The 15,852-nt window shown below is 34.8% G+C and overlaps 1 protein-coding gene across 1 annotated transcript in view; it reads left to right on the top strand.

Moving 5' to 3' along the window:
* Positions 1–557: 557 nt before the first annotated feature.
* Positions 558–15,852, top strand: part of LOC142332906 (centrosomal protein of 120 kDa-like) — a 113,521-nt gene continuing 98,226 nt past the window's right edge. Inside the window, exons 1-2 of the mRNA XM_075379604.1 lie at positions 558–707; positions 14,245–14,392. Coding sequence (XP_075235719.1) covers positions 629–707; positions 14,245–14,392 — 227 coding nt within the window. The 5' untranslated portion in view covers positions 558–628. The remainder of the gene's footprint in view (positions 708–14,244; positions 14,393–15,852) is intronic.

The raw sequence follows: 15,852 nt of genomic DNA, 5'->3' as shown, positions 1-15,852 counted from the left end.
TTGTTGGATCCAATTGCTGGGAAACATACCCAGGCTGTGAGAAATAGCAAAAAATACGCTTTTTTGAAAAAGTGGTGCAGGGAGAAATTTATTAGCAATTTATGCAGATTTCTCTGGCGCCATAAAACAGAATTAGAGGGTCGGAATTCGTACAGTCCATTCTGGAAAACATTGTCACCTTTTGGTTTTTATGTTCAACAAATATTACTTTCATACTATTTATTCTTTTTATAAATATCTCGTTTTTATAATTCTTCGTTCTATATTTGATATACTAGCGAACTTCTTTTCTGCATGAAAGCTCTGTTTATGGCATTCCACTCTATGTCTAATTACTTTTTCCACTTACTTAAAAGAACTGCGAAAATTAACCAAAATGCAGGGTTAAAATCAGCATGATACTTTAAATATGTGTTTCTACACGTAAAAAATTATTATATTTAATGCTAGAGTCAAAAGAATTTGAGTTGCCGTTGTGGCAGTTCTGTAATATTGAAATATGTTGCCATAGTGATGATACCATCTGATTATGCAACGGTTACGGGCATTGTTTAAACGTTTTATCAAGTAACTCATTTTATCATTTATATTTAATCTTAATGGTGATTTAAAAAATTTCAAAATCAAAATGAAATCTCCTTGCTCTACTAGAATGACCTTAGAAGACTTAACAAGGAGTGTTCACCTTATACTTGGCGTAAGGGAAGGTACAGTTTTTATTTTTGGTTATGTTTTTTTGTGTAATTTCTTTGATAAATAATAATTTTTTATTTTGACATTTGTGTATCAGATCTGGTTTATTAATATAATTGATTGAATAGTTAATAGCTATTAAATCTCTCAATCACACAAAATAAGTGTGGATTGTAGCGTAATATTACAATTTTGAAAAAGTAAATATTTAAATTCTTCACTTTGCACTTAGCTAGAGAAGTTGGTTTTGTGCCATTTTTAACTATAGTGTGAACAATTAATACTCTTATGAATTAAACATTGCTTCTGTGTTTTTTTCTGTAAGAATCATTAATTGAAAAAGTGATTGATAGTTCCAATGATGTAAACAATTAAATATTCCAAACTTAGCTGTTAATGATGACTTTTTATTTAATATAGACATTGTAAATTATAAATTATAGATCTTATCAATAAAAACAATCTTAGAGGTCAAAAGTGATCATACAAACAAACACCAAACTTTAATTAAAGAAATCATTAAATCAGTTAAACAAAAATTCAATCTATTAAATCCACCATAAAATCTGTTTTTCATTTTTTGTTATTTTTTATCATATGATAAATAAACTTTTAAATAATACCGTGTTATTGGTAATCATAGAATAATGACTATTGAAATTTATTACTCTATGTTCGTTAAAAGAAAATACGACGTTTTTATAAATTAATATTTGTCTTCCTGCAGCAAAAACACCACCACAGCAAGCCGATAACATTTATAATCTGATTAACTCAATCATTGTAATTTTACTTTCAACAAATTTTATAATTTTATGTCTTCTTAACCTAGAATTGTAAAAAGATTTAGGCATTGTAATTTTCGATCTGCTGTTGTCTTGTGCTGGAAACTGCTAAGAAAATTAAATTTTGTATAACTATTGACTATGCCAGTGGAGAAAATCTGAGACATCAGAGCAACTATTTATTTTATTAGGAAGGATAAATGTGATGGATGGATAAAGGTATGAGGTTAATGTAACAGTACTTGGAAACACTTCATTACCTTCTGTTTAAGAAGAATAACAGATTCTGAAATTGAAATTTTTATGAAAAGTTTTTATATGTATGTGTATATATTTATATATTACACTTAACAGTCAAGTAAACTTACAATAAAATGGGCAGTTGCAGTTGATTGTAACTATGTCATAACTGGACAAAATGCTGAAAGTTCAAGGATCAGTCAATTTCCGATTAACCAAAGATAATTGATGATAAAATTTATTTATTTTTTATCAAAAACTATTACCATATTCAGAAAATTCAAACTGGAGATATTTTATTTTTAGAATGTCTCATATATTTTTTGAGTGATCATTTTGCATAGCTTGTCATCCAGTTTGGTATTTTTTTAAGGTTAGTGATAACTTTAATAACTCTTGTTTTTGAAGATAACAGGTTAAAACAAAAACCACATTAATCTACATAAAACATAATCTGGATAATTTCCATTTTATGTCCAGAGCATATTTTAGCCTTTACTGAAGGAAATAACTAAAAAAAAAACCTAAATGAAAATCTAAGCTATAAAAACAAAATCTTCAATTTGGAATTAAGGATTCCGAGGATGGTCCAGCAGTTATGCATTGCGCATCATCAGTGGTTGCCTGGCCTCTAACCTCCTGGGACTCCACAGGATCTGGCGATGCCATGCCCTGGGGGGTTGTTCACCCAGTAGGTAAGGACTCTGTCTTTTCTTTGTACCATGCCTCAAACCAGTTCCCCCACTAAGGAGGGGCTCTAGCCGGGTCTCCGATCTTTTTTTCAAGTTTCCCTGAACTCAAGGGGTTCCTGGTCAATTATTAAGAGTGGCCCACCTCAGCAAACCGCCTTCTCATGAGCAGGGCTGCCCTTGTATTTCCCTACTTCCAGTATGTACCCATCCCACTTCCTAGCGTCTCTCTCTCTCTCTCTCTCTCTCTCCTTGATTTGTATTATTCTGGTTACCATAGAGGCTGCATTATCCCATTCATGTTTTCCTTTTAGCATGTACTGCAGTTGGAATTGGATGCAATTGACTTATTTCAAATGAGTGCCTAATCTCGTTCCATCTATAACATCTGTATATTGAGTGCTCTACCGAGTCAATTTTGTTACAGTATTGGCAGTCTGGGGTCATCCGCCTACCAAAACAATGGAGGTAGGCCTGAAACTCATCGTGTCCAGTTAACAGTTGTGCGAGATGGAAGCCCACCTCTCCGTACCCCCTGTTTATCCATATGCTGACTAGGGGAATTAATCCTTCTGGTCCAGCCTCAGGTGTCAGATGTTTCTCACTGTGCCAGCCACTCTTCAAGCATCTGTCTTTTAGTTTCACTTGTAGGTATCCCACAGTTAACTTACAGAGCATCAGAACCCTACGCCCAACAGGGGGTATTCCCACTACTGCGTTTTTTGATACTATCTTATGTGCAGACACAGTTCATATCACAGCTCTCTTCTGCAGAGCAGATACCTTATATAGGTTCATCTTCTTATCAAAGGCCTTGGCCCACGCTGGGACCACGTATAAAATAATTTTCATTGCAACTGACAAAATTAATCTCCTTTTCAATGAACATGTACCCCTGTGTCTGGTCATGAGCCTGCTCAGCTTACCAATTACAACGTCAGCTCGCTGCATTACCTTGTTCAAGTATTCTGTATAGTCTACTGGTTTGCAGCCACACGCCTAGACATTTAATACATTTAGACGTGGGGATTATTGTGTCACCTACTCTGACTCGTATTCCTCTGATTCTTCTTCTGCCTGTTAAGGTGACTGCCGATGACTTATTAGGCGCTAATGTCAGTTCTCTCCCTTCAAGCCGCCTTTGTATGCTATTGACCGCGGCTGCTGGACAATCCTCTACTTCTTGTTCCATCTTGCTGGTGACCAGGAGAGCCAGGTCGTCGGCATAAGCTATCAGTTTGGTGTCCCCTTCAAAATCCAGTCTCAATACTCTGTCAAAGGAATCAGAATTTTGCCCTCTTCAGTGCATACATGTATTTTCCTCTGGTCTATATAAGAGTATTATGCACCTCAAACAATTACTAATATTACTTTCTCGTAATGCTTCGTTGATTATAGGCCAGGGGAGACAGCCAAAAGTGTTCCTGATGTCGAGGAGGACCAGTAATGGAATCCTCCTTTGACGCCTGGTGCCACCCGCTCAGTCTGCAGACCAGTTAGTTAGGTATTGTAACGCATCTACCGTGGACCTCTCCTTCACAAAACCGGTATTGTCTAGGGGGAAATCCACCCGTTGTTTCTTACTCCGCCAATCCAATATACAATCAACAATCAGTCTTTCAAATAGTTTACCGATCGTGTTTAACAGACAGATTGGTCGATACGTGACCCCTTCAATCTCTGTATCCTTCTTCTTAGGTACCAGAACCAGTCGTGCCTCTTTCCAGCACGCCGGGAAACGAGAGCCCTCTAGAGCCTGAATAAAGGCGTCTAACACAATCTAGCAGTGTCTGACAACCATTTCCTTGACTATTTTACCTGAAACCAAGTCTGGTCCAGGATTTTTGTTGGGATGTAATGTCACCACAGCACTTTTGAGCTCCCCGATCGTGAACCTCGCGTTGTATTCAATTATTATCTCTCTCCATTTTGACTCAACTACTGAGAAGAGTTCCTATACAAATCGTAGCGCCACCTCACTAGAAAGGGGGAGGGGCTGGTCGTCCAAATCGGTCCATGACCAGTTTGTAAGCACCACCATCGGGGGGGGGGGGGGTTACTTCAAGATCTTCCAACAGTTCGTGCCATGTTCTGACCTTGGCGTCCTTTATTGCATTTGTTAATTTCTTCTTGGCACGGCAGTAATCTTGCTCTTAGCCCCTCGTCAACCCTACCGTTCTACCTAGTATCTCGCTGCAGCCTCCTCCTCGAGGCAAGTGTTGCAGTTCTCCTTTCTATGATAGAGGACAACCAATAGACTCTATGCTTACCCGGACCTTCCCTTGACCCAGTACGTCTGCATACATTTTCTAAGTATTCCGATAATCTTTCTGGCGTGATTTGCCCAACTGTAAATATGATTACGTAGTAGTCTGTGGCTAATTCTTCTTATCTACCGTCCAGTTGCTTATATTCCGCACTATTGTTCCGGTCACAGCCGTCACGTCTATGATTGAGACACGACCAGAATAAGTGGGAATACGTCCCCTGTTGCACGCGACGAGTCCCACCGCGGCAAACGTGGTCGCCATGGCGTATCCACAACCTGTGGAAATACTACACCCAATTCTTAACATTCAGAGTTTGTCTCCCGTTAAAACTACAGGCTTCCTGCTTCTTATCAATTCTTCTAGCTCCTCAATAAATTGGTGAAATCTTGCTACCCCTGAATTTGGAAAAATATAAGCGGAAATTAAAACGTAATTGCAACAAACCCGTTTCCTCTAGAAATTCGTGACTGTGCGAACCGCCCCGAAACATTAAGTATGGCTGCTTCAGCATTTTGATCAACTTCCCATGTATGGGCTGTTACTTTCCTCATATGTTGCTCAGAAATCGCCAGGAAATCGACTCCATCGTTCACTGCCATCTTCCAAATCAGATGGTGCGAGATAGCACTACGATTTGCATTATATTCATTTTTTCGGTTGTTTACAGGTCCCTACTATCGGTCCGATGGCCAATTGTGTTACATTTTAGACATTTTGGGAGTTCAGAGAATTCCCGTTATTTGTGACTCTCTCCCCCGCAGTTGTAGCATCTGCCGATGCGATCAGGCCCATTACACTGGGAGGAATGGCACATTATAATAATATATTAATTATATATAATATATAGGAATGGCTCATTTCCCAGCACCTGAAGCAGTGGGTGTCTGATTTTATCTGCACTCTGCATAAGAACTACCCAACACGGAATTTTGCCTGTATTAATTTCATCGATAAGTTGTTATAATTGACGCGTTCTGCGTATCGCCGTAAGCAGAACGAATCGATAATATCTTGAACTCGTCTTGGTCCCCCGCTATTTGGGCCGCAGCATCTCGGACCTCCGCCTCCGTTGTGTTTTTTTATAAGTCTTTTAAATGTACCATCCTGCGACTGCCATGTGTTTTTAGGTCAGTTTGCGGTTCATCAGCTCTGTCCCTCAGGACAGTTTTTAGCCCTTCGGCATTCGCGTGGCCTTTTACCGTGATGCGCAGTTCATCGTTGCCTTCTTTACGTAGTGCCAAAACCTCTCCGGCCTCTTCTCTTGTTACCGACTGTTTGACGGTGCGGAGAAGATCTGCATGTGTTCTACTCGATGATTTGACAACCAGTGTAGTACTATCAGTTACTGTCGGAGTCGCTAGATATATCGCCGGAACCGTCTCGTCTTGTACTTTTGCCGCCATAAGAGGTGTTGCCATCTTGATTTTTCCAGTCCGCCCTCTGAAGTATATATCAACGTCCTTTAACTGCCGCTCCTAGCTTTCCTTCCGGAAGCATGAATGTCAGTGACGGATATTTTTCTACCACCTTCTTGACTGCTTTCAGAATTGCTCATAATACGCTCCCTTCACCCTCTTCTAGATCGTAGATCTTGTATTTCCCGAATAGATTTGTTCTCGTTTATCTCTATAATTATTGATTCTAACTTTTTTATATCATCCGACATAATCTCTGGGGATCTGTGCAGCCGTAGAGCCCTGCCGACGTTCTATGATTCTAAGGCAGATATCGCCCTCAGCCGATCCTGCATTGGTCACCTGTTGTACACATATTGACAGGTCAGTGGCCGATATCGCCCTCAGCCGATCCTGCATTGGTCACCTGTTGTACACATATTGACAGGTCAGTTGCCTCCTCTTTGTCGCGAACCCAATCAGTTTTTCATCTGTTAATTTTTCTTCTAAGATGTTTTTCATGTCGACTGCACGTGGTTCGTCCTCCTGTGTTATTAAATTTAATGGAGCTGAAATTTCCAAGAATGCCTGAAGCCTACTAAGAATTGATTTTAGTTTTCTCTCATACGTATTAATAAAGCCATTTAAACCAGTACCATGATTCTGTGTGAGTATGTACAGCACTTGCGCTATACATACTCACACACAGCTCGGCACATACAGCTCACACACGTACATCATACATTTATCAACTCCTTTAGGTTACCAGGTGGAGCGACTTCCTCTTCCGTTGACCACTGTTTGGCCCTCTTCCTTCCTTCCTTTTTCTTTTGTGGCTATTTTAGGAACGTTAGTCCCGGCCGAAGTTGCAGCGGATGGTTCATCTTCTTGCATTACGTTTTCTCCCCTCGTTGTCATAGGTGAAGTTTAAAAATTGTTTAACTGCCACCGATGTGTACTAAGCTCGATTACGCGTGTTTTGATACCCGACTTTGTATGATTCGGTGTTCAAAAAAAGGATGACGGGGGTTTGAGGGGAGGTAAAATGTATAAAGTCAAAAAAAGGAATAAAAAAATTGGAGGGGTCCAAACAATTTATTTGGGAGCTCAAAAAATGTTTCTCCCAAAAAAATGGTGTGAGGGGGGTCAGGGGGTCAGATTGGACCTGGTTCAAATAGAACTGGGGTGATTTGAGGGTAGGATGTACAGGGAAGGAGAAATTGGACAAAAGGTGTTACCCCTTATAATACAGTCTAAACACTTAGAATATTTTACTCATCAGTAGACTCAGTGAAAAATTTTCAGTCCTTGTTTACAGCACTGTCTTCTTGTCCTGACTTGCAGTGCAAAAATTGATCAATTATAGACCCTATTACCATAGGCAATAAGGTCGAACTCACAAAAATTGTAATAAAAAAGTAGTCAGTCGTCGAAAAATCTTGAAAATCACAAAACAGATCCATGAAAATTTAAACCACAAGTTCCAATCATATAAATCAATAAATTCCGAAAAAATCATCCAAAAGTACAAAAGTTGTAGAGCAAACTGTCAGCACATCCACACCATGTAAAAGGTCTAACTCAATTCCTGCAATAGACCTGCTTGTGGTTATCTTTTCTATGACTCAAGGATGTAAGGTGGCTTTTAGGTTTGTCCAATGAAAAGTGGATCTTTTCTTCAATTACAAATGAAAAATTTTATACATAAGTGCCTACTTAGGTGCACTGTTTTTTTTGTTTAGATGTTTTGACTGATCCTTTGAAATGAAATGATGTTTTTCAAACTTTAACTTTACCATTTGAAAGTTATTTCTTTCAGCATGTCAAATTCGTATAGTCAGCATTGAGTTTTGATCCTCTGATCATTAGTTTAACATTCTAATGGTATTTGCAAACACATATATTGTGTTCCAGATGCACCAAGAAATAAACACCACTTTTGCCTAAATCACAGAAAGTGGACTTAGTAATTATAAGGTAGAATATTTTTGTTTAATGTTAACAAATAGTTCATTTAAAATGAACATAATGTATCTTTTTCATTGTACTTTTCCATCTACTGAGTCAGTCTTTATCACCACCTGATAAAATTCAATTAAGTCATTTATAAATGTTTCACTTAATTTATTATCTACTCTTTTTGCTAGAACCTTGTGTTTTTTAAGGTTCTAGTTAGTTTAATAAAATATTTTATTTTATTAAATTATTTTATGAGATGATGACAGTTTCTGATTGTGGTGTTTGACTAGGGACAGTGAATAATATTTTTAAAAAATTAAAAAAACTGGTTCCTATCTCAAAGGAATATGGTGTAAAATGAAAAGCTACTCCAACATAGGATCGGTTATTAATGAGAAAAAAATAAACTTGATCCAAAATTATCTGCTGTGGACTTAAGTTGAGAATTAGCAGCCATTGGAATAGTTTACATGTGATAGCTGTTAGACATTGATGTGTTGCAGCTGGACGGAAAGCTTTCAGCCAGCTAAAAAGCAGCTTTTAACACCAGCAATGTGCAAAAAACACATGTTAACTGAACCAAAGAAGACTGGAAAAATGGTATGTTTTCTGATGAGTTCCATTTTTATGTTGTAGGGCCAAGGGTTTCATATGTTAGCAAAGCATCAAATGAAAATACATCACCGGCTCATGTCCAGCAGTCAGATAAAGATCCTTGAAAAAAATGTTTTGGGAGTTGTTTCACATATGAAGGCCCTTGTCCATTACTTCTAGTAGGTGGTATGTTGAAAAGTGATAGATATATCAAAATTCTGATGTGTCAAAATTCTGACACAATTTTAAAACAAAATTTCACAAGGCAACAGTGGTTCCAACAAGATTTGGCGTCATGCCATACTGCTAAAAAAAATGGAAAAATTTTTGAAGAAGGAATATTAAAGTGCTTCTATGGTGGCCAGAATTTTTCCCAGACTTAAACCCAACTGAAAGTTTTTGTGCACTAGTCAAAAAATGACTCACAAAAATAAATTGTACCACAAAAATTGACCTAATTAAAACAATAATATCAGTATCATTTCATGATGAAGAAAAAAAATGTGTAGTACACTTGTTGAATTGATGCCAAATCATGTACATGAAATTATTAAGAATAAAGGTCATATTAAGTACTAGATATTCGCAAATTGTGTGGTATGAATTTTTTTCTAATAAAGTTAATGTTTATTAAATAACATCTCTTTTCATATTAATTTTGCATGCTATTGTAAATTCTTTGATAACTATCGCACATCCTTTCTTTAAAATGTTTAGTTAATTTCTTTTATTCAGATGACAATGTTTTTGAATCTGTTTATTGTTAATTGTTCATATTTTCATTTGTTTGGTTATTCATTAAATGATTCAAATTTTATTTTTGTTACTGCAGCAGTTTTCTTTTTTAATGCTGACTGATGATGGAGAATGTCTACAATGGCTAAACTCTCTTCTAGAACCACTACTTTTGTAACTAGTATGAAATCTAAATCAGTTTCATCTGTCCTTTCTTCACTACCATATATTTTGTATTGCATCTAGGGCACAATGATTTACTAAGGATTAAGTCAACAGGAACATTTTTAGATCTGTTTATGTGTTCAAAAAGGATCTCATAACCATTTCTTACATTTTTTTAATGACTATGTTACTACAGTTTCTTCTAAAAATAAGATGTGAGATATTTGTAGTTATGTTATTAAAAAATCTTCAGTTTATTTTAGACTCCCCGAGTTCTAATAATATTTGTCCACATTCACTTAAAATTCATTTGAAACAATTATCTGGAAAAATGATGATAGGTTTATAACAGTTCACTAGTGATTAAAAAACTGTCAAAGAAAACGCTATTATTGCACTACAGCCATTTGCACAAAATAACTTTTCATTCTTACAATAACAGTCCTGAGACAATGGGTTCTGAGACAATGGTGGAGAAGTATCAAGCCGGGGAGTAAGATATTCAGACGAGAGCTTTGGGTGATATGGTGCTATTTAAATCTCTGCAGGTTTCAATATGGAAGTCAAGTTTTACAGAAACTGTTAAACCAGGGGTGTCAAACTCACGGCCTGAGATGAAAATTTTTGCGGCCCAGTCAATATATCCGACGCAAAGTAAAAATAAAATAGAAATGTGAATTAGAAACGAAACCAGCATATAAAATTATAATATACTTTATATGATTTAAAGTAATTTAAAAAAAAATATTAATATACTTAATATAATTTATAGGATTTAACTATTTTTGAGGAATTATTGGAGCTAACACCGATGCATGGTACTACTACAGGACATGATATATTTAATAGTGTTTTTGAACTTCTGCAAAAATATAATCTACCTCTGCCAAAATTAAATTCTGTAGCTACAGATTGCGCTCCTTCCATGACCAGAAAAAACAACGGCTTCATAGCATTACTACAACAAAAACTTAGTGAAATTCACGGTTCAAAAATTCATCATACGCATTGCATTATACATCAAGAAGTACTATGCATGAAGGTAATCGAAATGGAGAATGTTTTGTCATATATGAAAAAAGTTATAAATTTTATAAGATCTCGAGGCTTAAATCAATGACAATTCACTGCTTTCTTAAGTGAATTAGATAGTACATATTCAGGTTTATCCTACAATAGCAAGGTACGTTGGTTATCTTGCTCCAAGGTTCTCAAACAATTCTGGGATTTGAAAGAAGAAATATGTAAGTTTTTACAAACTAAAAATCAAGATACAAGCTTGTTCTTCGATCAAATATGGTTGCAAGATTTATCTTTTATGGTTGATATAACCAAACACTTATCCGATTTAAATTTATTGTTACAAGGCAAGGATCAGATCATTACGAACATGTTTGACATAATTAAAGCATTCAAATGTAAACTATTTCTTTGGGAAAGGCAACTGAAAAATGAAGATTTAACGCACTTCCCAATGTGCAACAAGAACAAATCTAATTTAGATGATACTGTATCGTATCAAAAATACGCAGAAATTTCAAATCTCAGAACAGAATTTAAAACAAGGTTTAAAGATTTTAATTCTTTGGAAGACAAATTTTGTTTGTTTTCTTCGATTTTCTCAATAAATATAGACTCAGTACCCTGTAATATGCAAATGGAAGTGATTGAGATTCAGTGCCAGTCAAATTTGAAGGCAAAATTCATTGAAGTGGGTGTGCCTGAATTTTACAAATATTTACCGGCAAGGTTTGAAAATACTCGAAAATTCGCATATGAAATTATTTTCATGTTTGGAAGTACTTATCAGTGCAAGCAATTATTTTCTATTATGAATGGAAATAAATCTCCTGTCCGAAACTGTATTAATAACGCTCACTTTGGGTCAATTTTGAAAGTAGTCTTGGACAATAAAATTTCTCTCGAAAGATAGTAGCAGAGAAGAGATGTCCAGTATCAGGACGTGAACAATAATTTAACTTTATATATGTTTATTACAATGTACTATTCAAAATAAAAATATTTGTTTCTATGAACATTGATTTTTTTTTTTTTGCGGCCCACCTAAAGTTAAGCATTGTTTATTTGGCCCAAGTTAGCTTTTGAGTTTGACACCCCTGTGTTAAACAAGAAATTATTCATATGTAAGCAGAATAATTATTTCAACCATTTTAATTCCTATGAAGTCTACTTGATTAATATTTTTTAAATTTGTTTATTACTAAGATAATTAATAATTAATTATATAATAATTATTATATTAATATTAATTATTATTATTACATTAATTATTAATAATTAATTAATATAATTTAGTAACTGTCAACATCCAGTTTAAAAATCGTAATAGAATAATATACACATGGAAAAAGTTAGGTGATACTGCAAGGTATCAGGTAGATATTATAATCATAGTTAAGCAAAGATTTAGAAATCAACTCATTGGCTGCAAAGCTTACCCTGGAGCAGACATTGATAGCGACCATAATTTAGTGATAATTAAATGTAGATTGGGGTTTAAAAACCTGAAAAGGTGTCAGATGAATTTTTGGAATTTAGAGAAGCTTGAGGAAGAAGAGATAAAGAAGATTTTTGAGGAGAACATCACAAGAGGTCTGAGTAAAAAGGTAGAAAATGTGGAAGAAGAATGGGAGAATGTTAAAAAGAAAATTCTTAAATCAGCAGAAGTGAACTTAAGTGGAACAAAGAGAACAGGCATAAAACCTTAGATATCAGAGAATATATTGCAGCTGATGGATGAACGTAGAAAATATAAGAATGCTAGTGATGAAGAAAGTAAAAGGAACCATTGACAGTTAAGAAATACTTTAAATAGGAAGTGCAAACTAGCAAAAGAAGAGTGCATTAAAGAAAAGTGTTCAGAAGTAGAAAGAGAAATGATCATTGTTAAAGTAGACAGCATACAGGAAAGTTAAGGAAAACTTTTGGGTACATAAGTTAAAATCTAATAGTGTGTTAAACAAAGGTGGTACACCGATTTATAATATGAAAGGAAAGGTCGATAGGTGGGTGGAATACATTGAAGAGGTATATGGAAGAAATGAATTAGAAAATGGTGTTATAGATGACGAATAGGATGAAAGGGGAGAAACAATACTGAGATCTGTATTTAAGAGAGCATTAAAAGATTTGAATGGCAGAAAGGATGGAATATCTGCAGAATTACTGCGCAGTGCAGGTGAGGAAGCGATAGATAGATTATACAAACTGGTATGTAATATCTACAAAAAAGGGGAAGTTCCGTCAGACTTCAAAAAGAGTTATAGTCATATTACCAAGGAAAGCAGGAGCAGATAAATGTGAAGAATACAGAAGAATTAGCTTAACTAGTCATGCATCAAAAATCTTAACTAGAATTCTGTACAGAAGAGTTGAGAGGAAAGTGGAAGAAGAGTTAGGAGAAGACCAGTTGGATTTCAGGAAAAGTGTAGGGTCAAGGGAAGCAATTTTAGCACTTAGATTAATAGTAGAAGGAAGATTAAAATAAAACAAACCAACATACTTGGCACTTACAGACCTAGAAAAGGCAATAAAATGTTCAGCATTTAAAAAAATAGGGTTCAAGTTCAGAGATAGAAGAAAATTGCTAACATATATAGGAACCAAACAGCAACAGTAATAATTGAAGAACATAAGAAAGAAGCTGTGATAAAAAAGGGAGTCTGACAAGGATGTTCCCTATCCTCGTTACTTTTTAATCTTTACATAGAACTAGCAGTTAATGATGTTAAAGAACAATTTAGATCCGTAGTAACAGTACAAGGTGAAAAGATAAAGATGCTATGATTTGCTGATGATATAGTAATTCTAGCTGAGAGTAAAAAAGATTTAGACGAAACAATGGATGGCATGGATGAAGACCTATGCAGGAACTACCGCATGAAAATAAACAAGAACAAAATGAAAGTAATGAAATGTAGTAGAAATAATGTAGATGAACCACTGAATATAAAAATTGAGAGGGAAAAGATTACGGACAGGTGAAACGAGCCTTCATTCAGAAATATAATTTGTTTACATCAAAAATTAATTTAAATTTTTGGAGCGTAGCTTTACATGGAAGTGAAACTTGGACGATTGGAGTACCTGAGAAGAAAAGATTAGAAGCTTTTGAAATGTGGTGCTACAGGAGAATGTTAAAAATCAGATGGGTGGATAATGTGACAAATGAAGAGGTGTTGTGGCAGACTGATGATAAAAAAGCATTTGGAAAAATATAGTTAAAAGAAGACAGACTTATAGGCACACATTAAGGCATCCTGGAATAGTCGCTTTAATATTGGATAATTAATCAATCAATGGACTGTTTTGGGTAATCTGGTGGGACTGCCTCAAATGCTTTGGTTATACAGGTATGTAAGTAAAATTCTGAACCTTTAATTCAATACTTTTAATATAATATTATTATATTTGTTATCATGTGAAAGTATTGTTTCTTTCACTCGGAAATTTCTATATGGAATAATCTTTAAAAATATATGTAATTTAATTTGTTAAAAAATTCTATTTCCATTCTTTTTCTCTTTGCTTATATATTTAGATCTTTTTTGAGTATTTTAACTAGTAAAGATTTTATTTTACTATTTTATGTGTAAGAAGTATTTTAGAGTTCTTTAGTGTATTGTGGTAGTTAATATTCTTATTTTACAGATTCAATTTTTTTGTCATGTAATTCAGAATGAATACATTTGTTATCAAGGTCATGGATTTGGACTCCTCAATTGTCCACTTGTTGTTGTTGCTGGTTTGGATGGGCATCGATTGGAGACTGACATTATTCCTCCATCCAGTGATCCAACTTTTGCTATTGAACTTGTATGGGAAGCAGATCTTAAAAACATAAGACGGTATTTTTATATAGTTTATTTTGTTACAAAAGTCTAGTGTTACAGTTAATAATATAATTATTATTAACAAGAATCACTTATGAACACACTAAATTTAGCAAGCAATGAAAACTTAACAATTTATTAAAAAATCTTTTCAAATCCATAAATTTATCATTAAGGTAAAGTAATACCAAATCTTGAAAAGTTTGTATGTTAAATGTATGGGGGGTTAAGATTCTAGTAAGAATCAAAATGATGGAGCAACTGCGTGTAAAGTTCAATTTAAATTATTTTTGAAAAATTTTTAAATAAAAAAATATTGATGAATTGTTTAAAAAGAAACATTTAAAACATTTTTTGTTCCAAGTTCCAAATCCTTGCTATTCTGAATCTGAACAACACATCTTAAGAGCACACTATGTTTGTAATATCTGCCAAAGATCACACGAATGTATTCCATTTTAATACTGGAAGAGCATGTTTGACTTTTAAATAATGATGACAAATATAAATTTTTATAGTTTACTGGTGATCAACTTGTAGTAATAGTGAACCTGGTGACCTTGTAGTATTAGTGAACATATATTTTGTAATGATGATGATGATGATACTGATTTGGAGGCAGAAATGTTGTATAGCGATGTAAGTATTGATAATGATGATGAGGAAAATTTGCATGGAAGTGATAGCGATTATTGTATAAAATAATTATTACATTGTGTTGTATAAAATATGTGAGATGTTTTCCATCTAATATATTTTGTAAATAAAAAAAATTTGTTTGAAAACCTTTTTTGTTTCAATGAGATTATGATTCCACAGCCATAAAGAAGACTAATTAACAAACTGCATGTGAAAACTGGCTTCTTTATTTACTTCTTTATTGGTAGATGATTTTTCTATTTACGTAGCATGTTGAATGTTAGCTACTGGTGAGGGGCTGCTTCAAAACACAATAACCTGATTAGAATGTGGTGTAAATCTACTGGATTCATATTTTATCTGGAAAAACTAAGTGTATTTCCTTTTCTCAGTTGAGGGAACATGTTGATCCCCAACTGTATTGATATGGTGAACCGGTTGAGGCATGCACACAGGTTAGATTTCTAGGAATGTGGTTAGACCAGTGATTAATGTGGGTAACATATTTGAAGATGTTTAAAAATGTTAGACATCTTAAGAGTTCTATCTAATACTCATTCAACTTTTGATGGTGTTATTCTCCGACCAGCATGTTAATCAATACCAGCAACAGCTGAGTTCCACTGCTTGCTCCGCTAGGCATCAGAGCTCAGCGCCTTTTCTCAGCTCTAAATATACAATTACCTCCTCTCTTTACTGTGGCTCCATCTTATTCCCCCCCCCCCACCTTGGTGGCCTTTTCTTGTTAATTACTTAATAAAGTAACAAAATTAATGAATTTCTTCTATCAAGAAGGAACATTTTACATATACTGTCTCTGTTTAGTTAAGGAAAAT

This window comes from Lycorma delicatula, chromosome 1 (assembly GCF_047948215.1).
Source record: "Lycorma delicatula isolate Av1 chromosome 1, ASM4794821v1, whole genome shotgun sequence".
Lineage (NCBI taxonomy): Eukaryota > Metazoa > Arthropoda > Insecta > Hemiptera > Fulgoridae > Lycorma > Lycorma delicatula.
This window is presented reverse-complemented; position numbering and strand designations above follow the sequence as displayed.